General features: G+C 48.1%; 1 protein-coding gene across 3 annotated transcripts in view; it reads left to right on the plus strand.

The window, feature by feature from the left end:
- PDLIM7 (PDZ and LIM domain 7) overlaps window positions 1-25,442 on the plus strand; it is a 43,029-nt gene continuing 17,587 nt past the window's right edge. For all 3 annotated transcript variants that reach the window (XM_081901066.1, XM_081901065.1, XM_081901067.1), the window contains exons 1-3: window positions 1-128; window positions 4,971-5,077; window positions 24,359-24,510. In XM_081901066.1, the coding sequence (XP_081757192.1) occupies window positions 4,973-5,077; window positions 24,359-24,510 (257 nt within the window). In that variant the 5' untranslated portion in view covers window positions 1-128; window positions 4,971-4,972. The remainder of the gene's footprint in view (window positions 129-4,970; window positions 5,078-24,358; window positions 24,511-25,442) is intronic.

Below are 25,442 nucleotides of genomic sequence, written 5' to 3' on the forward strand. Positions count from 1 at the left end.
GAGCCCCGCCGGAGAGAGATATATAAGGGCTCCGTGGGTGCCGGCGGCGCTGCGGCTGAGACGGGGCGGCGGAGGCTGCTCAGTAGCTCCGCCCTTCTCTGAGGAGGTCGCGCGCGGGGAGCTTGCAGGTATTGCATCCCGTCCCTGGTTGGAGTTGGCGGTGGGTGAGGAAAGGGAAAGTGATGTGGCTTTTCTGGGGACTCGTGTGGGCAGAGAAGGGCGTCGGGGTGACATGAGTGCCTCTTTCCCCACATACCCCCACCCCTTTCTCCATCCCAGTCATGCTTTGGGTCAGATGTGAACGAGAGTTTGTGCCTCTCTTCACTCGCCCCCCCCCCTTCGTACTTTCCCTTTCTGTATTTTCCCACGCGCTTCTCTCTCTCTCTCTCCCCGGCTCCCCGTGGCGCAGGAGTGTCTACTTTAGGAAGTCTCCTGGGTGCCCCCCCCTGTTCTTTTTTCCATAGGGACGTCCTCTTGCTGTGGGGCTGGGGCGTGCCCCCTAGCCGTGCGTTAGCGGTGTCTCAGCGAGACTAGCGTGTTGCTCATGGCACCAGGATGTAACCGTCACCCTCGGTTTCCTGCGGCGACTCGGAGCAGGGACGTCTCGTTTCGTGGGTGTGATGGCTGGTAGGGATCCCCTCTTGAGCCGAGGGAAGGGGCTGGTGCTGGAGGTTCCCGTCGCAGGAGTGAGTCTCTCCCGGGGCTCCTCGCCGTCAAGGGTCTGAACCTGGGCATGCATGCGCCGGCACACGTCCCTCCTGGCTCCCCGCTCTTCTTCTGGACGTCTATTCTCGTCGTTCATCTAAAAGTGTCTCTGAGCTGTAACTTAATATTGCAGCATGTCCAGGAGGTCTGAATTCCAGAAGGGCTGCGAACAAGCATTGCGCCTGCGGCGGTCAGTGTCGAGATGGCACAAGTATGGCTGTTTCTTCAGTGACTTTCATAGGCTTTCTTAAAATTATGGGTCGTGTTCCTGATAAACTTTTTTTCCTGTGTTATCAAGCGCAACTTCAAAAAACCCACATGAGGTGCAGTTGGCCCTTGTGCTTGGTGGCCTTGTTTGTGAAGATTTGTGGAAAGCATTCCACAATAGAAATGTTCACTGGGAGGGGCAGATTTTTCATGCTTTTTGGGCTTCCAAGTATATTTGGCTGGCTGCTGTTAGAAAGAGGATGCTGGCCTTGGTCTGATCCTGCAGGGCTGCTATCAGGACCACCTAGAAATTCTGTGAGAGTTTGCTATTAACCTCCAGACTTCTTCTGTGCATATATATTGAGCAAATGTGTTTAATAATGAAGGGGGCAGACATAACCTGTCATATTTATCCCAAATCCTTGACTGCTTTGGATCATGGTCCCGTTACTGATGTGAAGGGATGCTTCACACAAGCAAAGGAGGCAGGCACCTGACTTTATTTCACTCAAGGCTTTTATTTGATGACCCTCTTCATTGTGTGAAAGAAAAAAGTGGTGGCAGGAGGGATGGGGGGGGGCAGGAGGACTGAGGGAAAAGAACTTTTCCAGGAGTTGGGGAGAGAGTGAGCGCAGCATTTTCCTGCTGGTCTATTTATTGCTCATCCAGCTCTTTCCTTCCTTGAGGGCTGCCAGCTGAATCCACAAAAACAAAAAATAAACTTGGTCATCATCTGGAGATATGCGCACAAGGGGCAAAAGGGGAGAAATGGAGCCTGGTGCATCCTCCATTCCCATGTGACGTTATCCAGAGAGGGCGAGGACAAATATCATGAGGTTTGCCAGGTGCTGGAGGTTTTAATATGGCAGCCTCCTAGGGTGGAATTTGCTTTCCCAAAGTCCAGGAAGAGCTGTTGTGCAAAGTGAAAAAAGTTTCCGCTCAGTGTTTCTCAGCAGTGTGATGAAGTGTACTTCTGATTCCTTTTGTGCCTGGGACCAGTATTTTTCTTTTAAAACTTGCTTCCTTGTGGATAAGTGTTCTTTTAGTATTTTAATTCTGCAAGAGAATTGGCAGCTGCTTGTTAAAAATGAGAATTTGGCAAACTTTAATTTAGTGCTGGCAAATGTGTAGAAATGTATCCGGATTTAAAAAGACAACAACCGCAGCAGATATTCTTGCTGTGCCATTTTATTTTGCAGGGTAGTCTTCGTTTCAAGAATGCATTTATTTATTCTTGCTGCCCTGGCTGTTCAGTTGTCTTGTAATGGGCTATCTCCTTTTCTTGGCTTTTCAACTTAATGCACCTCAGCCCTGCCCTTCCCCTGTTATTCTTGCCTTCTGTCAGGCACTTCCAGGAAGTGCTTTATCAGTGCATATAGACTTCTTATCCTGCCAGATGGGCTCCTTGCAGGCTAGTCTGGTCCCTTAGACCCGAGCTGGGTAGGGGGCATTAACTAGGCAGCAGCGTGGCACACAACCTGATTCTGCTCACTAGTGATCTTCTGAATTCAGCTTGATTTCTGTTTCTTTTTCACCATGCCTTGGCTTTTTCCAAACTTCATTTACTTATCCTGAGAGCAGCTAGCTCTTGATGCCCCATTCATTTCACTGTTTTTCAGCCCAACGGGAATCTCTTGTGGGCCACCTTCTGAGGAGGGGGACATGCCAGTGATGGGCAGGGCTGTGGGCAAAAGTGGGCAGAGCCCAATGGATGTCTCTCTACACTGGGCTCTGTTCCAGCCCTGCGAAAGACAGAGCGGTTTCTGCATTCCCACCCAGACCATCTCCTCGTCCTGCTCCTGGGCAGCCAAGAGGCGTTGCAGCTCAAGGAGAGCGTGGAGCAGGACCAATGGGGTGTGTGGTTTCAATGGGGGGAGGCATGGGATGGAGAAAGTCCCAAGGGCTGGATAGAGAGCCATGCAGGATTGCATTGGGACCCTGGGACTCAGGCTTACAGGCCACACAGCATGTCGTCTAAGCCTTGTTTGCTGTGTCCTCCCTGGAACTGCTTGGCTGAGGTTGCCACGGGTTTGTAGATGCTGTGTGGAAACTTCAAAGCAGGCAGAGCAACTCCTGAGCGAGCGCTTACTGTGAGAGCAGAGGCCCGAGGGGCTGTTCCTGCAGCCCTGTGGCACAAGGCTCCGTCCAGGCATGTTTTGCCGACTCAGCCTTGGGAGGAGGAGGAGGGAGAAATCAACGCTCCCTGCCTCTTCCTAGCCGAGTGCATTCCTTTGCCATTCCCATGGAGAAGAAGGTATTAAGCTGCTGCTGAAATCCCTCCAAGCTGAAGTGTCCCAGCCTGGCAGGGAGGGATGGTACAGGCTGGTACTCTGCCTGTGAGGGGCTCCACCTTTGTCTGTCTGGCAGAGGGAGCTCTCTGAGAAGGCCCTGCTGCAGCTCTTTCCTCTGTACTGGATGGGAAGGGGTGTCCTAGATCCCAGCCCAAAATAACACTGTCTTCCTGGGTTGTGTTTCTGTTTTTCTCTCTCCCTTCCCTTTCTCCATTCCCCTCCTGGATTGTCCTGATTTCCTCTGTTTAGACCCAGCCAGGAAGTTATGTTTTCAGCACTCATTTGCATCTCTCCCAGTCCTGATGAGCAACCACTGGAATATGGCAGTGCTGTCTTGCATGCCTTATATAGACAACAAACTGCCTGGGGAGAATGGGAGGGGAGGCTGAAGGGAGTATTTTGTGTCCAGAAGGCAATTTTGAATTGCTTTTGCTATATAGTAGGGGTGCGTTGACTGGGAAACGCCAAAAGCAGTGAAGTGCCATAGCTGCACCTAACAAAAGCCACCTCTTAAGTAATTAGGAACAAATTGAAGGCTTTTCTTTCGGTGCCTTGATCAGCCAGCAGCTGCCTAAAACACAAGACATAGGAACAGAGCAATTATTCTGTCTTTCCATCCTAATCCCTGGATTCCCCCCCCCCCCATTCTTGAATGTTCATTTTATCAAGTTGGAATCTCCTATGTCAGCTGTAGGAGATTCATTTATTTTAAAAAATGGCACTTGCAGACCCTACGAGCACTTCATGAGTTGTTACTGATTGATATGAGCGGGGTCAGACTCTGTCTTGTCCAGATTAAAATTGTGCTAATGGCCTCTGTTTGAGGATGGGGGGATGATAACTAATTCATATCTGTTTTTTGAGTGAGGGCTTAAATTGGGTTGGCCTGTGGGGAAGCCATTTAGACTCTGGTTGTGTGAATAGGTTTCACATGGCCATTCTAGTGGCTGGACGTGGCAGGTCCATTTACACAACTACTTCAAATGCTTATATTGATTCGAGCTAACCAAGCTCAAAACGAGCCCACCCAAAGACGAGGTGGGATTTGCCCGGAATATGCATTTCATATGTGATTCCTGCATACAGAGGTTCTCGGTTTCACATATATTGTCAAAACGAGGAAAACAAACTTTTCTGTGGTATTGGTAGGCCGAGTCCTTGGCAAGGAAATGCTTCCTCAGTATCTTTGTGTGCTGCTTCTGCCTCTGCCATTTATTTCCTGATGCACTAGGATAGCCTCTGGGAGTTTAGACTAAAGACAGTGAAACGTCTTCTCTGACATCTCTAGGTAGGTCTGGGAATCTGAAACCCAGTGGAGACCTGATTCCAGTCAGTGTAGACTAGATGTGGCCCTCTGGATGTTGCTGAACTACAACTCCCATCATCCCTTGCTGGGGCTGAGAGGAGTTGCTATTCAGCAATGTGTGGAAGGCCAAAGGTTCCCCACACCTGGTGTAAACAATCCTGAGCTAGATGGACCCAATAGCCTAATTTGGTATAAGGCTGCTTCCTTTGTCCCTAAAGGAAAAGCTGAAGAGCATTGCTGTGGGGAGGAGACAGGGATGGGCTGGGGTAGGATGAAGGGCAGTGCTTAGGCCTTGGTGCCAACTTCCAGGGAAGGAGCTTGCACTTCCCTTTGCCCTCACTTGGGGCAGCCAAGGCTCTACTGTGTGAGGCGGATGTTTCCTGTTCTTCAGTTGTCCTCTCCCAGCTCTCCTGTCCCTTGCTGCATCACTTTTAAAGCTAATAATCCCTTCTCCTCCCCAGAAATGAGTGACATGGACTCATACAAGGTGCTGCTGGATGGGCCGGCGCCATGGGGCTTCAGGCTGCAGGGTGGCAAGGACTTCAACATGCCACTCTCCATCTCCAGGGTAAGTCGTGAAGAAGCTCTTTCTCAGGGAACTATGCTAGTCCTTGCTGGTCAGCCATGGTTGTTTTCTTCCGTTGCTTCCATTCATTTCCTAGGCTCAAGCACTCTCACATCTCTCTTGTGTGCTGGTCTCTTTATCACAAAGGAAAGGAAAGGCAAAAGGTCTCCCCCTACCCACCCCGCCCAGAGCTGCCAGCCTTCTTTGCACTCATGATGTAATGAGAAGGTCCTCAGCATTCAGCCTGTTACTTGATCTTGGGCTCCTTGGGGCTCCTGCGCTCTATTTTTGGATCTGTGGCAATGGCTCTTGCCTGTGGCTGGGTGGAGCTAACTTGGGGTTTGTGGTAATGTGAATATGATATTCCGGCTGTTCCAAGAGTGATGCCAAGGCGTGTAACTTAGTCGATCTTAATGCCAGCTTCCAGGGGGCAGCAATCTGGCTTTGACTTGTAGTTGGCAGCTGATTCTGTTGGTACCTAATCAATCAAGCCTCTCTGTCCAGATGATGCTTTCTTTAGGCTCCCCCTTCTTCTTTTTTGCATATTCATGAATCTCCTGTTTGGGTGAAGTGGGGCTGACTTCTTTAGGATGAGAAATAAGGCACACAGTCTCTCCCCTCTGGGTGGCTTCTTGGGATCTCCACCCACTCTGTGCTGGAGCAGAAATGAAATTCAACCCCACACTCCTAGCCCAGGCACCAGGGGATGCCTGCAGTGTTTGTTTCATCTTCTAAATGCCTTCTGCCAGAACGTCAAGAGCTGACCTTTAGCCCTGGATAGTGGAGGGCAGAGGACGGCCAAGCAGGTCCTGCTTTTTCCTGTGCTGTCAATGAGGCTCAAGGTCATGCTGGACCACTTTCTGGTTGACACTGGTTCGAATCTCGTCGCATCCATAAACACACAGAACAGTTTTAAGGCTTGCGGCTGGATTAGAGCCTTGGCTTCCCACCTGCAATATAGGGGCCTACCTCACAGGGTCGCACTGAGGATGTGTGTGGAGTGCTTGAGCACCTTGTAGGCAAGCACTAAGTATTCTACTTCTGATGTTTGAAATTGGCAACACCCTGCCGCTTAGTAGTAATAATAAGGACTCTCTTGATGCTCCCCATTCTTCTTGGAACTGGTTGAAGTTCCAAGGGCTTGAAGGAGCCCCTGCTCATCCTGGACTGCCAGCCCACGAGAGCCACTCCTGACCTGAAAGTTCCCCTCTGGACTGGCTTGGGTGCTCACATGCTGGACGGCTTGCAGGCAACTCCTGCTCTGCTTGCCTTTTGCCTTATAAGCCTTGGAATGCTGAGTGCAGCCGCTGCTGCTGTTGCTGACGCTTGCAGCCGCTTGGCAAAGCGGAATGTTTCTCTATAAACGAGAAGCCCCGAGGGCTGGAGAAAGGCACCAGAAAGCCCCCTCTCCATTGCTCCACAGCCAGGCACTTTCCCCACGCACATGCAATTATAGTCGTCCACATCTTTTGCAGCACCATCTCTTCCCCGCCCGCCCCCCACTTATTGGTTTCCCCATCAGTTGTGTGCTGGAGGTTTTGTTTGTACTTTCTCTGCTGCTCTGTTCCTAGCTATTCTTCCCAGCCCATCTCTGGGGACGCTCTGCTTTCCTGCTTGGAGGGCTTTGTGCTGAGGCAGCCTCCGCTGTTTTTGTTCCCTCACTCTCTCCCTTTAAAAAAAAAAAAGAGTTTCTCCTGGCTCGTGGCCAATCCTTAGTAAAGCCCCTGCCTAGACAGGGGAGAGCCTCTCTGCAGAGAGACCCCAGCTAGCGCCTCCCGCAAACATACCAGAGGCTAGAGCAGCAGCAGCAGCAGCACCCTTCCCCTCCTTTCCCCTGTGCTAGCATGCCACAGCCCATCCCTCTTGCAAGAAGTATGAGAGCTCCTTTGTGGCCAGGCCTTGAGAAAGACTTTCCTTCCTGTGCTCTTTGGGGAGGGTGGCTTGCTGCGTTTGGCTGTGGCTATCACAGCCAAGGATGGCCAGGGTCTCACTTGTTAGGCCATTGTGCTTCTGCTCAGGCAGCTACAGGTGGCTACAGTCAGCCAGTACTCCTGTGGTTTGGCTGTAGGCTCTCCTTTGGCAAGGCTCCTGGCATCTGTAGCAGCTTCAGAGGGAGTGTTGTGCAATGTTCCCTGTCCCACTAAGTGAACTGGAGCTTAGCTGTTCTGGGCTGTTGTGATGGCATTTTAGGTTCCAGCCACCACTGGCTGTCATATTTAACCTCATTTTTCTTTTGCCCAGGTGCCAAATGGCTTCTTAAACCAAGGTTGCAATCGCCAAAATGGAATGTCTTCTTGCCATTTTGGGGGCAAGGTGGCTAAAGTCTTGTTTTCTCAGTTAAACGTCTTTGCTAGATCAGATGACAACCTTCAGCTAGGTTAAGAACTTTAAGAACTTAAGGAAGAAAAGTCCCTTTATCCAGGGACAGTCCACATATATACTGGCCTATTCCCACCTTTTTTTCTTAATGGGGACACAGACCATTCATAACGTAAGAATATTCTTCACAACTGTGAGCAGGGCAGTAGGGTATGTGAAGATAAGCTACAACAATTACCTATAACATTGGTCACTGCTCCTGCTCAGGTGGCACAGAAAAAGCATTTTGGTTCGTGCAATTCATTCTGATTGTACAAATAAAATATAACTGATAGAATTCTACAGGATGTGGTATTAGCGTGTGAAAACAGTACAGATCCAGTGATCTCCAGGTATGCACCTCCAGGTGGTGGAGATGTCAGGCATCATCCTGGCACCCAGGCATCTTCACTTGGTTGCAAGTCGCTAATAGGCAGGTGCAAAATGCACCTGATAACCTGGCTAATTTCAAACACTGCTTTTGTCCTCCACTGTCCCAGACCTTGGGGAGAGCGGCGGTATTTTTTTACCGTGCAATGCACTTTTCTCTTCCTGGTTGAGAGATGTGGGGTTTAGCATTCCCATTAATAAGAAATGCTAAACTTTTGCCAAAGTGCTTCCTGATTTGATGCTGCATGCCAGATGTCAGCAGACAGGTGTGAGAGAAGAAGGCAGGGGCTTGTAAAAGTAGTGAGAATTGGGTAGAAAGGTTTCTCTTCTGCTAAAATAATTTGCTAGGCCAAAAATAAAAACTAGTGAAGCATATGGTTGCAATCTATATGAGATATATAAAGGGGGGGAGGCAAGGAGAAAAGCTCTGGTGGTGGAGGGGGGGCTGTTGAGTAATAGGTAGGAAGCACAGCAGTGTGAAATGTCTGTCTGGGTGTCTGATACAAATGCTTCTCTCTCATGAGATGAAAGGTCTTGCATGGAAAATAAACAGGAAGTAGGACGAAAACAGATCCTGCATTTATTGGGACTGAGTCTCCCCCAGTGCAAATATTAGTAACAGACCTTGTAGAGCTGAATACACCTTGAAATTGACTGCCATCTTCAAAACTGCCAGCAGGGTTGACTCTTAGAAGGACCTAAATAAAATAAAAGGTAGTACCTAAATAAGCGTTTTGGAAACACTTAATACAATCTAGAGAATAGTTGATTTCATCTCCTAAAAATGGAAGATCAAATGTTTACAGCAGAATACCTAGAAGAATGTGAGCTTATGTGAGCTCATAGCTCCTTTATGCTCGTTCCTGTTAAAACATTAGATTCCTTGCAATTTGGTAATCTCAGAAGGTGCAGGGGATAAAGTGGCTTCACTGTTCCTCCAGAGTTGTCTGAAGACTGCCTGGGCTGTGTGACGAGGATTGTCAACACTTGGCTTCTGTGCCAAATCTGTTCCCGTGAGGGACGATACTTGGCTCCCGCAGTTGTGAACCCAGAAGCAAAGGAGGGATGTAGAAGAGGAGGCACAGCTGCAGCAGTGAGACTTGTCAGAAAGCCACTGTAGGGAGGTTGGGTTGGGCATTTGACTAGTTGCTGTCCAGGGTTCTATGTTAAACGAATTGGTGGCATAATCTGCAGGAGCGGCTTCCCCATACCATACAGTGCACCTCTTAATAAACAGGATGTGGAACATATTTGCATGGATGGGTCACCCAGAGCTGGGGTGGGGAAACTGTGCCCCTCCAGAAGTTGCTGGACCACAGCTCCCATCATTCCTGACTTGGCCTTGCTGTCTGGGGCTGATGGGAGCTGTAGTCTAATAATCAGGAAGGCTGGTCTGGAACATCCCCCTTGGATCGAAGCAATGAAGGAAGCTGTGGAACAGGAATAGAGAGCTTAACACTTGTCCAGCTTTAGCGCCGCAGGGTGGGTATTAAATAAACGTTGGCTAGTTGCGTTAGGAAGGAAGCTACTGGCTCATTAGCTCAATGCCTCCGAATTAACGGTTCATGGGCTGTGTGACCGCTCTGTGCTGCCAGGCTTCCTTGAGCTCATTGTGAACTTGTGACTTCTGCATACAAGAAAGATGTTCTGTGAGTCACACACTGGCAAGTAGGTGAAGTATCTGGGGTGGTGATGCAATTGGGAAACCGGTGTGTCAGAGTGGTCTTCCAGCTCATGTACAGCCTTAGGAACCCACATTATTTTGGTCTTATTCCTGCATATTTGGGACAGGACAAGCTGTCAGGCCTAGAGCAGTGTGGGGTGGCTGAGGACTGATGGGGAGAATGACAGTCCTTTGCTCAGGTTCCTAGCTGTGTCCATTACAGCCAGAAATGACCTGCTCCTTCTGTACCGAGCGCCTGTGTCTTTAACTTTTGGAAGATCCTTTGAAGAGCCACCTAGAGAGGAGTGACAGGGAGGAGGGTATTGCAGTGGGCACACATTTCAGGTGCCTGCCGTGGTGGAAGGATGAGGCCATGGTGGGTGATAGAAAAGAGCAGGTGCAGTGATTGATGCCTGGCTGGTTCAGCTGTCCCAAGGCTGAGTTCTGAAAACCAAGCAGAGCTGCTGAGGTCAGATGGAGAACAGGATAAAAATACACTCCTTGCTGTTAAAAGAGGGATGGAGCAAGGTGAGCATTGTCCAAGGAAGCCCATTGGCTGGGCCCAGAGGGGTGTCTTCCCCATGTACTGCAGCTTGGCTGTACCTTCGGAGGCACTTGTGCTAACTTGCCAGGGAACTGAGTACAAGGCTGTAATTTCCTTGGGATTTTGACATTTTCCCAAAGGCCCCAGTTTGCTAGGATAGATTCTGAACACTCGCATTTCATTTCAGTACAGCTGTATGAAGAAGAAGAAAATGCAGGTTTCCATAATAGCTGTTGCAAAGCAGGGCTGTGTGTATTCTGTACTCAAACAGAGCAAAATCCTTCACTTAAAAAGCAGAATTCTAAATCGGTGATGGTGAGACTCTATTTTTTTAAAAGATATTTATTAAAATTCTATAGACAGAAAAGGTTACAGAATAAAAAAGAGAATAAGAATAAAAAGAAAAAATACAAAAATACAGATTAACAAATACAAAATACATAGGAAAAAAATATATAGATGAAAAATAAAGAACATTAAAAACAAATCAATCTTTTCATATCTTATGTATCATTTACTTATTTTCCTGACTTCCTCACGCCTCCCTTTTTTGTATTCCAATTCACATGGTTAATTCAGCAAATCCTTACCCTCTTTGTTTTTATCTTAATTTTGTATCTTAACATATTAAGCTTCATATTGTCATCTAATTATCAATCCATTTTTACATATTCTTTTAACTTTGTTGCTAAAGCCATCTCATTTCAATCCTAGATCATTTTAACATTCATTAATTTTACAATGTTTCTGCAAATAGTCTTTGAATTTCTTCCAATCTTCTTCCACCAACTCTTCTCTCTGGTCTCGGATTCTGCCAGTCATTTCCGCCGGTGATGGTGAGACTCTAGCTGCCCAGATGTTGTTGGTCTACAGCTCCCATCATCCCTGACCATTGGCCATGTTGGCTGCGGCTGATGGGAGTTTGGAAGGCCACAGGTCTAAAATCATGCAAATCGTGCAATATTGCATTATCTTTGCTGCTTTGGTTAGTCATGATGGGGGATGAAGAAGTCCTTCCTGACCACTCTGCAGCTCCATGCATTCAGAAGGTGGCAGGACCAGCTTCAGTCCCCAGCACCTCCAGTTTGGGTTTGGAAAGACTCCTGCCTGGCTTGGAACCCTTGAAAGCTGCTGCCAGTCAGTGTAGACAATACTGAGCCAGATGGACCAATGGCCTGACTCGGAATAAGGCAGCTTGCAATGTTGACTGCAGAACACAGACTACTTTAAAGCAACGAAACTGTTTTGCAAAAGTAAGTTGTCAGCTCTCTGTGCTTGAGAGCTGGTGGCTCTGTGTTTGCTGAGCGGGGGAGTCTGTGGCTTCTTGTTCCCAGCAACAGAGCTGGTTATGTTTGCTGGGAGTGAGTTGGCTCAGGTTTCTAAAACTGAGCAGCAGCAAGCAGGTGTGGGCCGCCCCAATGTGAAGGTCATTGAAATCAAGGGAAGAGGAAAGGCCAGAGGGGTGGAGATTGAAGGAAGGAAACTGCTTCCCCCCTTTGGTGAAAACCAGACCCTTTTTGATGCAAGTTGGCTCCAGGATTGAAACCCCGCCACAGGCAGGAAGTGGGGAAGACATGCCTGTTCCCACAGTGACCAGCCACCCTCATTTTTTTCTGTACTGGTGGGGTGGGCAATGGGGGTGGAGGAGGCCAGCTAAGCTTGCTGGCTGGGAATAGATTGGCTGTCCTCTGGGGCCAGGGAACTGCAGAGCCCCGAACTTCCTGCCCAGCCTGGATAAATGCACACACAGTGCCAAAGGGGTGGTCGTTTTTAGACTTGCTCATGTGTAATAAGGCAGGAAGGAAGGAGGGAGTGGATTTGACTGTGCCAGAAGATGGAAATCTAGAGCATTTCTGGATTAGCTGTACTGCCCTGCCTGACGTGTTGTGTTCTCTCTTTCTGACCATATAACTGCTGTGGAATGACCTCTGTCTTTTTATCCCCTGCGATTTCAGATTTTGGGATTGTGGGGTTGTTGAAACTTGTCCTAATCTCTGGATGTGCTCTTTGTGTCATGACACTACCATGTTAAAAAGCAAATTAAAGATGCAGGATTTTGCAAAAGAAAGAAAGAAAGAAAGAAAGAAAGAAAGAAAGAAAGAAAGAAAGAAAGAAAGAAAGAAAGAAAAGGAATGAAGTGTTACATTGGTGAACCAGATTTAAAACAATAATAGTTTCGGTGTACGTGTGGAAATGAGGAAATCCTCCTTCTATTTGAATAAAGCAGTTTGCCTTTCCCTGGCCTTGCATTGTTCAGCCTTCTCCAACCTGGTGCCCCTGGATGTTGTTGGACTACAACTCCTATCAGTCCCAATCTGGGGATGATGGGAGCTGTAGTCCAGAATGTCCAGAGGGCCGCAGGTTGGGGACTGGGCTTCTCATCCTCCTTAGGGGGAGCCATTTGCATGCCGGGCCAGACACCTGCTTCACCCTGAACAGTGAAATGGCCTGATTTCTAGACTTCCCACTACCTTATGCCTGGGAAGCATTTTCCTCAGACTCCCAGGGAAAAGGATACATTGGCACCATATATAAAGTTGGTGGCATTGTGCCCGCTGGGCAAGGCCTGTCAGAATTGCCTGGTGGGGTGAACTGAACAGGTTGGGAGAAGGTATATCTTGGTGCACATCGACTCCAGCTGTCATTTCCCCCCATTTGAAAGATCAGACAAATTTATGATCTGCCTGCTCCATCCCTCGGGGGACTTGTGCATTCCACCTAAAGTTGCACACATTCCTGCGCTTCTCCCCCTGTGTATGGCTCTGTCCCTGGGATTCTTTCCATATAAAAATGAAAACACGGGAGCTGCCTGGAGCAATAGCACCATAAGCCTCTGGCCACAGCAAGTTCCTACATAAATGTCCCTTATAACATGGGAGCCATATATAGCAGCATGTGGTTTTGTTAGTAATTTATCTTTTGTTGCCGACAGTGAATTTGTACTGCTAGGGGCATACGATTCGCTCTATTCCTGCTTCACCAGGGGTAACACTTTGGCAGAGCTCCTTTCAAGTTCCACCCATTTAGGGTGCTGCTTTTCCAGCTCTCCTAGAGCATTATGTCCTCAGTATTTCACACAGGTCTCTTGTGATGGGCTGTCATGGTGTTGGTACAAAGCCCGGATTTTTCATCCAGAGCCCTGTGTCAAGGAAGGGAGAAGTTGCTGCTGGGCTTTGCAGGAGGGTTTGCCAGCCCTCTGAGCTGCCTGGAGATCTAGCAGCAGACACAGATTCTCCTTTTATGTTCATGTTGAGCTGGACTTGGAAGAATACTTGGGCTTCCTCCAAGTGCCAGCAGATCTTCATCCCAAGTGAGCAGGGATGGTTGAAAGCTCTATCACCCCTGGATGCTCTTAACCCCGGATGCAGGAGTTTTCTGCCCTTTCATACAACTAAGAGGATGTATTAGCTGAGTTGGCAAGAAGAGGGGGAGGTTGGCTGGAGTGATACTTGAGACATTTTAGTGATCTGCCTAAGTGGCTGGTCCTTATGGTGCAGCGACTTAACCTAAACCCGTGACTGTTTATTTGCCACCATCCTCAAGTCAGGAGGCAGATGGTTCGGGGGGGGGGGGAATAGCTAGAGGATGTTGCCCAGAGAAATGGTTGCACTGTCCTCAGGAGTAACTGGTCCTGCCCCAGAGAAAGCTGGTAAAAAGGTGAAGGACCCCTGACAGTTAAGTTCAGTCGTGAATGACTCTGGGGTTGTGGCGCTCATCTTGCTTTACTGGCTGAGGGAGCCGGCATTTGTCCTCAGACAGCTTCCGGGTCATGTGGCCAGCATGACTAAGCCGCTTCTGGCGAAACGAGAGCAGCGCATGGAAACGCCGTTTACCTTCCCGCCAGAGCGGTACCTATTTATCTACTTGCACTTTGACGTGCTTTCGAACTGCTAGGTTGGCAGGAGCAGGGACCGAGCAACGGGAGTTCACCCCATCGCAGGGATTCGAACCGCCGACCTTTCGATCGGCAAGCCCTAGGCTCAGTGGTTTAGACCACAGCACCACCCATGTCCCTGAGAAAGTTGGTATTAAACCAATAAATCAGAAGTGGGAGCACATAGTGCTTCTATTCCAAGCGGCTTCTTTTTGGTTCTGGACAAAGTCAATTTTAGCCTTTAGGGGGTTAGGCAGGCAGGCAGGCAGGCAGGCAGGAAAGCCCTTAGTGCAGCTTCTCCCTACACATTTGGTCATGGTGTTCAATTGTCCAATGATTGTTTTAAAACATTGTTTATTCATTTGTCATTTGCTCCAAAAATGTATCTCGAAGAGGCTTACAATTTTTTAAAAAAAGCTTAGAATACCAAATTAAAAATAAAAGATAAAATACCAAATTTAAAAATGAATTGTTTTAAAAATTATCCAGTAAAAGTGCTCATCTTACAGCAAAACTAAAAGGACACATCCTGCTCCACTCAACTAAAAGATGGTTCAGCACAAAATTAGTGGGTGAACAAGAATATCTTCACCTCGCGCCTAAAGGCTGATGGTGATGGCAGCAGACACATCTCTCTGGAGAGAGCATTGCACAGTCAGGGAGCCACCACAGTCATCCAGACCATCCCTGAGGCCAGGCACTGGTCTAGTGCATCCACTAGAGCAGTGTTTCCCAACCTTGGGCCTCCAGCTGTTTTTGAACTACAATTCCCATCATCCCTGACCACTGGTCTTGCTAGCTAGGGATGATGGGAGTTGTAGGCCAAAAACATCTGGAGGCACAAGGTTGGGAAACACTGCACTAGAGCAGTGTTTCCCAACCTTGGGCCTCCAGCTGTTTTTGGACTACAATTCCCATCATCCCTTGCCACTGGTCTTGCTAGTCAGGGATGATGGGAGTTGTAGTTCAAAAACAGCTGGAGGCCCAAGGTTGGGAAACACTGCACTAGAGTACCACCCACTCCCAGCTTAGGACAGCCACTCTAGAAGAGAGCCAGATGGTATCAAGAGCTGCTAGATCAAAGGGACTCAAGAGGGTTGCACTTCCCCTGTCTCTCTCTCTCTCTCTCTCTCTCTCTCTCTCTCTCTCTCTCTCTCTCTCTCTGTTGACCAAAGGTTATCATACTGGACAGCCAAGGCAGTTTCCAGCTCCCAAAGCACTGTAAGAAGAGGGTCCCTACCCTTAGACGTACAATTTAAAAGAGAGTGGAATGGGAAGGAAGGGTTACTGTGTGGGGAGCAAGCTCCAGAACCAGTTCTCATACAGTTATTGCTCTTATAATGACCAGCTGAGATGGAAGCTGTCCAGGTCACCTGATGGAAGGGTTGCCATTAGGTAGTAGCTGAGGGAGGGCCAGAGGCTCCTGGTTTCTTAGCAGAGGCAATTGAAGAGTGTTGGGGGGGGGAGCCCTTTCCTTTCTCACCAGCTGCATGCTGGTCCCTGACCCACCCAACCACCGTCCCATGCATTCCTTGGGGCAGAAAGGCTGGCTTCCCCTGCTTGAGCTTGTCCAGCAGTGACCATCTTTGGGGTGAGAAGATGATGATGGTGGGGCTGAAAGGGTCATGTGAGCCACGCTCTGCTTCCTCTGGAGGCCCCCTTCCCACTCAAGAATTGCCCTGAGGGGTCCTGCAAATTACATACTTAATTTGTTCTGGAGGTCCATTCTTAACCTGAAACTGTTCTTAACCTGAAGCACCACTTTAGCTAATGGGTGCGCTGCCAGAGCACGATTTCTGTTCTCATCCTGAAGCAAAGTTCTTAACCTGAGGTACTATTTCTGGGTTAGCGGAGTCTAACCTGAAGCGTATGTAACCTGAAGCATATGTAACCTGAGGTACCACTGTACCTGGGACAGTCTTCCATTTCCCAGTGGGGAGGGCCTCCCACAGCAGCACAGGAGGAAAGAGCACTACTGCTTTTTGCATGCTAGCCAAGGCTTATCCTTGGCCCCTCTGGTGGTTTCCCCTCGGCTGATCCATGGGCATCAGCATGCACCTGATGGCGCTGACACCAGGCCCATGGGCGTAGCCAAGGCAGAGTGGGGAGGGGCAGCTGCCCCCATCAAGTAAACAATAGAAATGCTTAACCAACTGACCAATCACGTTGGTTCTGGCCCCTCCTAACAAAAGTCCTCCCCCCCCAAAAAAACCCCTGGCTACGCCCGTGATCCAGGCCTGGTCTGGAAAATTAGTTGAATTCTCTGTGCTCTCAACAGGCTCAAGTGCTTTTTCTGTTTTAAAAATCAACCCTGCCCTAAGGAAGCCACATGGTAGCCTTCCAGTTGCCAGCATGGATTGCTGTAGCCAAAACTTCTAGCATAGCCTTCTGCTGACCCCTCCCACAGGCAGCCATGATTGCGGCTTGAGTTTCTTGGACACAGCTAGCTCCCTTTTGGCCAAACGGTGCAGTCATGCTCCGCGTTCCCCCTCTGCTTCTTTCTGCTTGGGACTTGTGGAACAGGAAGACTCTGGGTTAATTAATGCCTCACTGCCCCCAGGGTGGGTATTGCATTGCTGCTGATGAGCTAATGTCTCTGTCTGCTGACAGAGGGAGATGAATGAGATGGCTGGGAGAGGTGATCCTGCCGAGAGAGGTGGGCTGCTTGCCTGCCCCCATCTACTCTCTAAGCAGACATACAGGCTTGAGGAATTTCTGTGGCTTTGTAGCTCTGACGGGGCCGTGAGTGTGACACATGGATTGCGTTATGGGAAAGGCATTGATTCACTCCAGGCTCCCTCCTTCAGAGCCCTGCTCTCTAGTAAAGTCTGGAGAAACCCTTGGGGATGCTAGAGCCAGTCACCTCCTCCCTCCTTCCTTCCTTCCCTCCCTCGTCCCCCCAGTCCAGAGATGGGCTTGGGATGAGCGGTGGAGAAAAGAGCACAGGCTCCTTGGATTCCTCAAAACCTGCCTGCTTCTCTCCAGCAAAGCTCAACACTAGGTCCTTTCACCAGAAGCGGGACAGGTTTCTCTTGCCTTTGGGGGCTCTGCATGCAGTTGGTGCCCAGTGCAGGGATGAGGGGCACATGGTGGCTCTTCCCCTCTTTGCTGAGTGTCTCAGTTGGCTTACGAATAGAGAAAAGGAATGGGAGGCTGAACGGTGCTTTTGTAACGCTGGGAACAGGCTGGCCCTGTGCCATGGGGCTTTTGCAGAAGCACAACAGGATGACTGGATGGTGGGTGTGTATGGGTAGTTATTCCACAGTTAGCTCCAGCGCAAACTTGTTAAAATGGGGATCGGATGATCCAGCACGTGCAGGAGACTCATGTCGTGAAAGCTGCATGCGCATAGATGTGTGGAGATGTTCAGCTGTATGAGGAGAGGAACAGCTTTGGTAGCATGAATCCTCCTTTGGTTGTTTGACCCGGAAAATGCCTTTTTGAATCGTGCTGAGTTGAGAAAGAGCCTAGGAAATCAAAGTTATTTGTGGGGGACATTGTCTCTGTGAGTGGTAGGCAGGAAGGCAACATGCTTTGCATCTGGTGGACAAATCCAGAGGATCAGTGAGTGCATGCAGCAACTCACAAGTTACCATCCAGCGTGATCACAAAATATCCAGTCCACTGATAAGGGAACTTATATGGAGGGTGGCGATACTGCTGTTTGTTTCTTCGGGGTGAGGGAATAGATAAAGGTAAAGGGACCCCTAACCATTAGGTCCAGTTGTGGCTGACTCTGTGTTGTGGCGCTCATCTCGCTTTACTGGCCGAGGGAGCCGGCGTACAGCTCCGAGTCATGTGGCCAGCATGACTAAGCCGCTTCTGGCGAACCAGAGCAGCGCACGGAAACGCCGTTTACCTTCCCGCCAGAGCGGTACCTATTTATCTACTTGCACTTTGACGTGCTTTCGAACTGCTAGGTTGGCAGGAGAGGGAATAGATAGGTGTACGTTTAAAAAAAAAAAGATGCAGCTGCATGCTGCACATTGAGTGTAACATGTAGTTTGGTTCTCAGCCGTAACTGAGTGGCAGAAACAAAACCTACAAGCCGCAAGACTTTTGTGCATTGTGTCAGAAGATGAATCTGCAGAAAATCCCCTAAAACTGTGTTCAGTTGCAGACCAGAATTGTGCCCCTTGGGCTGAACTCTGGAAATCTCAGCGTAATGAACGATTTTGCTCATAGTGGCCTGATGATAAGTTTATCATCTACACTGTGGATTTCCCTACACAGTCTCGCACTCTTCTGTACTGTGTAAAGCAGGCTAGAAAGACTTCTGTGTTATCTACAGACTCCTTTGTGTTTAAACTTGTAAATATTTGACCATCCAATACATACCTCTTCCCTCCGCGCCCCCCCCCCCCCCGTTCCTGAATGTACCAGCTCTCGGGTTGATTATCCAAACAACATTTGCATTAATGCAGTGTGGAGGTTACTCAGATAAGGGTTGGCTGGGTCTTAGCTGCTTTCATCATAGGTAGTTTCATATTTGTCATTTCCTCTCCCCAACCCCCTTCTCCTTTCTTTCCAAGTAAAGAATAGTGCTATTTTCTATTAAGTTTCACAGGCTGTTTCATTAAGGTGACAAATTGCCCTGTGGCATCTAAAATGCTATCTAATAGCAGAATGATTATTAGTAAGTTGGAGCTTGCATCATCACCTTCGCAAAACATGTGGCCCAGCACAGACTTGCTGTTGCACAGGGCTAAGGGGTCAAGGGCCAAGCTGCAGGATCATGTCTGCCTTCTCCATGCACTTCCCACGGTGTGGATTGTTATACCTGCCTATTCCTACCTCTGTTTAAAAGCCACCTGGCTGATCCTAAAAGCTCATTCCCACAACAGCCTTGATCGCATGGCCCTCTTCTAGCCCATTGCATATCAGGATCAATCCCTAGTTTCTTCAGGGCTGGGAGAGACCCCTGCCTGACACCCTGGAGAGCCAATGCCAGTCAGCCTAAGCCGGGCGTAGCCAATATGATGCTATCTGGATCTTGCTGGACTGTAACTCCTATCACCCCTGACCATTGCAGATGCTGGTGGGGTGGGGGCTGATGGGACTATATTGGCTACCCTTGGTGTAGGTAATACTGAGGTAGGTGGACCATGGTCTGTATAAGGCAGCCTCCTATGGTCCTACCCCTTTTTAACATTTGCGTCTACACTGAGGCTATGTATATTGGGTGCCCTTTATCAGTGATTGAGGTAAGGGGAGGAGAGGTGTGCCATTTCCAAGTGGGGTTGCTCATTGCATATGGACTATACCAGTGTTTCTAAAACTTGGATCTCCAGCTGTTTTTGGACTACAGTTCCCATCATCCCTGACCCACTGGTCCTGCTAGCTAGGGGTGATGGGAGACCCAAGTTTGGGAAACATTGGACTATAACATGGGTGTGAGAGTGGGTGGTTTCAGTAAGATTGCCTTGTTGGGTGTTGCAGACTTCTAGAAGTTCACATTTGAATTAGGGTTGTCTTCTTTCTTTCTTTCTTTCTTTCTTTCTTTCTTTCTTTCTTTCTTTCTTTCTTGGCAGGGCTCCTGTGCTTTTTAGCAGCACAACAAAAAGGAACTCTGCAGATGAACTTCTGCCTGTTGCAGAGGATGGGTTTTTCTGCTGGGTGGAGGGGGAAACACACACACACACACCACCCGTTGGTAACACTCTACTTCTGAACGAATAAATGTGGCCCTCTCCTGTACTTCCAGTTTTTCATAGAGGCTTCTCAACCCTGGGGAAAGGGAGCGCCTTTCTTCCTCTCTGTCAAGTTTTCAGCGCCTATGACTGCCTGCCGTTGCTGCAAGCAACATCGTTCTTCAAAGCATCGTTCATAACTTTCCCTTTTTCTGAGATGCTCCCAAATAGTTTTGAAGTGGTGTGGCTTTGTGGGTGTGTGTGCTGTTCGCTTTGTGGAAGATTATGACTGTCCGGCAGTCCTGAGCGTTTCTGAGAAGATTCCAACCAGTACTAAACATATCCAAATAGGGCAGAGACAGAAGTGGGTTTGTGTGCAACGGAGAAGCCATTCCCTGCAGGCGGTCAGGGTGGGTGGGTGTTTGCTCAAAGCCCGTTAGTGCCTGGGCATCTGTAGACAGCATGTGGCATTAAGCAGCCGCTCATGCCTGCTTCTGAAGCTTCTTCCCTGCAGATAACCACACCACCCTGGGGTGGGGTGGGTGAGGGCGACCAGCATGCGCATGCTGGGGGCAGGACCCAAAGCATGGCCTCCGTCCCCTCAGCAATGCCTGAGAGGGAACTAATATGCCAGGAGTCTGCCCAGCAGTAATTGCGTGGGCAATGTGTGAAAGGAGTTCTAGGAGCACACTGTCCCAGATTCCCCCTCTTCACTCTCAACCTTGTGGAGGTTGAGCTTAGCGGTGGTAGTAGTAGTAATAACAATAACAATAATTTATTTATACCCCTCCCATCTGGCTGGGTTTCCCCAGCCACTCTGGGCGGCTTCCAACAGAACACTAAAATACAATAACCTATTAAACATTAAAAGCTTCCCTAAACAGGGCTGTCTTCAGATGTCTGCTAAAAGCCTGGTTGTTGTCTGGTAGGGTGCATGCTGTCCTAGGTTTAATCCCCAGCATCTCTGAGTAGGGCTGGGCATTGTCCCCTCTCTGAACCTCTGGAGAACCGCTACCAGTCAGTGACTGAGCCAGACAGACCAGTTAAGTCTGAGGCAGTGCAAGCAAGGCAGTTTCCTCGGTTCCTAACTACCACTCAGCCTCCCCTTCCTGCCTTGTTCCACATATTAGTGCAAAGCAGCCCTGGGAAACTGCTGAAGGGCGTGGTATAATTCAAATAAATAAAAATGGGCTCCTTGTACTGCAATGCTCTTCTCCCAAGGCTCAGCAGGCAAGATGGTGCAATCAGTTGCAATGCTGTGCCTCTCTCTTACTTCATTTAGCCTTGACTAAGGTTCTTTCTTTTCTTTTTCCTTTTGCCTGATCATCCCCCACCTACTCATTTGGGGATCCCTGAACCCCCCTCATCCTGTGTTGTGTGTGTACTGTATATTACAGGTATCGCAAGAAGACAACAGTCCGGTTAAGATTGACAGTTTGGTGTCCTTTTGTAGAAGTTAATTCACCACCGTAATCTAATGGTGGGAACCTGGGCGCAGAGTTCATTCAATCAGAGTTCTCATCTTGCCTGCCCAGGGAGCACTGTGCGCTTCTGTGTCCACAAACGCAGCAAACATGAGAGGAACGCCAATACAAGCAGTAGGAGGGAAGTACAAAGCCAAAACACTGGAGGGTGGAGGGGATGGTGGAGAGAATGTGTGTTGCTAGACAGGGCTTTTCACCACCTGCTTTTAAAAGCTGAACGACAAGAGTATCGGCAGGTGCAGTTTCCCTGGCTGCTACAGCATCGTGGTGGGAATTGCCATATTCCAACTCAAAGGGCCAAGGAGTGCACTTTGGGTCAGCAGCCAGGCAACTGCAAAGTTATGTTTGGGCTGTTCTGTCTGGTCTGCTGCATTCATCAGCAAGTCTAAACTCTCCCGTAGGCCCTGGGCTCTTCCAGATAATTTGTTTTTATTGCACAATAAATGTGCAGTCGTTGCTCAACTTCTCTGCAGTGGATCCAAATACGGTGACCGGACGCAAAGCGGGACAGGGCTCCTCTATCGCCAAGCCAGGAGGGAAGGAATTTCTGCAAGATGCGGCTTGCCATGCATGGGTGAGAAAAGCTGCACCTCCCTGAAATTCCCACTTCTCTACAAGTCTTAAAGCTACAGGAGCCTGGTCATTCTGTGCTTTTTCTTCCCCTCACCCACGTGGCACATAAAATTCATTCTTAACCCCTTACTGAATTAGTTTTATCCTGTTTAGGAGCTAGCTTTTGTATTGCAGGTATCAATTTCCCCCCATAATGTATTTGTAAAGCTAACCTGGGAGTTGTTTTTTTCTTTTTCTGGGAGCACATATTATTCCTCCAGCTTTGTTTCCTTTTGCCCACAGGTGTGGGCTCATCTACATGGGAGTTCAATGTGGTTTTGCAACTTCTTGTGCCTCATTTTTTTTTGGTATTGCCCACATAATGGCCTCCTCAGTCAAGTGACAAGCCAGATGGGCAGGGTACAAATAATAAAACTACTGCTGTTACTATTATTATGCTCCTTCCACCATAAAATTATTATATATCTCCAGCCTTGGGGATAATCTGATAATGAAAGTATATCCAATATGAAATTACATCTGGATATACTGAAGCGCATTGTGTGGGGGCGTATTTTTACATGTGTCATTACATCTCACTCATTGCTGTCTGTCACCACACCCTCTACTCCCATTTTACTTCTGTCAGCTCAAATGAAGGGGCATTAAAAAATAATAATAATAAAACTGCTAAAAAAAATTGCAGAACAGCTATATCAAATGTAAAAATGAAATTTGCTTTGTGCCTGAAAATGAGTGCCCATGGTGGTGGGCGATGAGCCATCTTCCTGGCAATGATTATGCAGGTTGCAGAGATGGGACCAATTTCCAATTACTTGATTGGTGAGAGTGGCTGGGCAAACCCAGCCAGATGGGCACAGGAATGAGTAATAAAATTGTTATCTAAAGATGAAGCAGGGCCCCTGCTCTCTTTGCAAACACGCACACTTTCTCAATGGAAACAGATTGGAGGTTCCTGTACACCAACCTGCCAGGCCGTTCTTTATCCTTGTACGGTGCTCTTCAGCGACCTACTGGTGGTTCTGGCCATGGCATATCATTTAATAAAAAATATTTTCGCTTGCTCTTTGTGCAAATCTGGCAGATCTCTCCTTCTATAAAGCATGCTTGAAGCATTGGCTTTGGCAGAAGTTTGTTGTAACACCATTCCACAGATAATTAATTTTTCTTTTCTTTTTTAAAAGGTGCCCGTTTGCCATTGCATGCATGCCCAGAATGGATGCCAGACCTCACAGAGGGTTGGGGGATTATTATTTATATTTATGTCTCTGAATCGTTTTGCTCACGTCAATGAAATGACTCAGGGTTACTGACAGACACAGGTAGGGGGGAGGGAACAACAACACACAGCAGAAATAGATCCCATCAGGCACCGCCCACTTATGCGGGTAGAAAACATCAGCATCGGTTTGGGAGACATAACATTGAAAGCACTTGGATGTGAGCAGACAGACACACGCCTGGCACCATTCATCTACAAACTCATCTACGCCCCAATCTGTGGACATAACCAATGCAAAACATGGGCAATGTGCCACTGGAGCTCAGTGAGTGATGGCAGTAATGCAGCACTAAAACTAAGAACTGGGGTTTGGAAAGGTTTTGGGTGTGACATGATGCTCGGCAAATTTAAGCTAATCCAGTTTTGTTAAGGATGGCTGCAGGGCCTACGAGAGGAATTTTATCAGGGATCAAGCTTCCTCCACTCCAGCGCCCTGGATGGCTGTGTTTGCTTGTGGGGTTGTTTTTTGGGGGTGGGGGTGTTGAATGCTATGGGACAGTGTGAATCCAGACCAATCATGCATACGATTGTTGGCAATTTAAATGTGCAACTATATGGTTTTGTGGAGAGCAGCCAAGGCATGTTTCAGAGGCCTCTTTATATTACCAGAAAATGATATGCTGATCAGTGTTCGAAATTCTCCAGGCCACTTGCGACCAAGCAAACATGATGTCTCCACCATCTGGAGATGCATGCCTGGGGATCCTTGGATCTTGACTGTTTTCACACACTAACAACCATCCTGTAGAATTGTATCCGTGATATTTTATTTGTGCAATCAGAATGAATTTCAGGAACCAAAAGGTCGTATTGAAAAATACAGCTTTCGAGCCGTCTGGCCACTACATGGCAACTAGACATTTCGTTTTGACAACTGTAACCCTGGTTTAAGGAGCAATTTGGCAGCCAGCTTATATATCTAAGTTTCTAACACTGATCATTGCTGATCAAAGCCAAAGACCATGTTAGGCAAGAGGAGCCTCTTTGGAGGCCAGCATGTGTGGTGTTGGTGCAAGTCGGGATCTCCTTTTAATGGCTGGAGGAGAGATGGCACAGCAAAGTCTTATGCAGTGAAATATGTCTCATTCATAAATTTATACCTGTCTCTTCCTCTATGCGTTTTGCATCATCCCTGGGAGGCAGGTTAGACTGGAAGATAGCTGGGTAACCTTGTAGTTGCCCTACCTGCTGGGTTTGAATCTTGGTTTCCAACTTTCATGCCCATCGGTAAATCAGTTCCAGCCACTTTGAGCATTGTTCTCTACAGTGCTATCACCTTTGGAGCATGCAACATTTACACACTTTGTTTAGCAGAAACTATGGGGGAAACAGAGGAAGACAGCATTGGATCTGATTCCACTACTCCAGATCTTGCTCCACTGGACATGGTGTAATGCTGAGAACCACATTGCTTGCTTCCTGCCTTTGTCTCTTCATGTGGGTAACTATTCTGTGTCACCGAGTCCTCTTCTTCCTCTCCTTGCAGCTCACCCCCGGGGGCAAGGCAGCCCAAGCAGGTGTGGGAGTAGGTGACTGGGTGCTAAGCATTGATGGAGAGAACACGAGCACCTTGACCCACATTGAAGCACAGAACAAGATCCGTGCATGCGGGGACAAGCTCTCGCTCAGCTTGAGCAGGTAAGAGGCTCTTGGTGTGAGTTAAGATACTAGGAGCATGGCATGCATTATAGGATCGAGAAGTGGTTAAAGCTGACATACTCCTTGCACTCAAGCCCAGTCCTCAAAATAATAACTCACTGGTTCTCAAACTTTTTTCTCTGGGTCACACTTCCAGAATAAAAACTTGCTCACGCCACACCATTTTTTTTATTGATAAGAAATACATTGGAAAGCAAAAAGAGAACCAACTAGCAGTGCTTGATCCAGAAAGTATAGAACAATGCAGCTACATAATAACATGTATCATTCCCAAAATATAATGATCAACGAGCCTCTTACGTATGTACTTTAAGCATGTATACAAACTGAATGAGAGGTGTGAGCTTGCTTTTGCTGGCAGCTTCATTTATATTAGGTCTAACTTGAGTCAAACAAACTCTCATCAACACAAAGAAGCCTTTCTCTTTTCTGATCTTTTGCATTTGTCAGAGTTGAATATCCCTATTCACTACAATGTGTCGTGGGACTGCAGACTAGCCAATGCTGCTCTCCAGCACACGGTTCAAATGGCAATCCTGCATCACAACTTGATGCTCAATATCACTTGATGCTCTTGCTCTTTTTGAAAATACACCTATCCATATTCTGCAATATAGATAGATACTACACTACACTGAAATATTTAAAAGTTTCTTTCTCCTTGAATCTTCGTGCCACGCTTTCCATCCTCTCCTGCCGCACCAATGTGGCGTCCCACACCCTTTGAGAAGCACTGTCTTAACTCATAAACATAGCAGTAGGCTAACTAGCTTTTCACTTTGGTGAACTGCCACCGCTTCATAGCATATTTATACCCACTGAGAGAGGCCAAGGGTGTGCTCTTAGGACAGAGGGCTTTTAGCCATGCCCCAGAAGAGTTTTCTCCCAGGCAACCTAGGTAAAGGTAAAGG

The sequence above is a fragment of the Podarcis melisellensis genome (assembly GCF_964234715.1).
Source record: "Podarcis melisellensis genome assembly, chromosome: 2".
NCBI lineage: Eukaryota > Metazoa > Chordata > Lepidosauria > Squamata > Lacertidae > Podarcis > Podarcis melisellensis.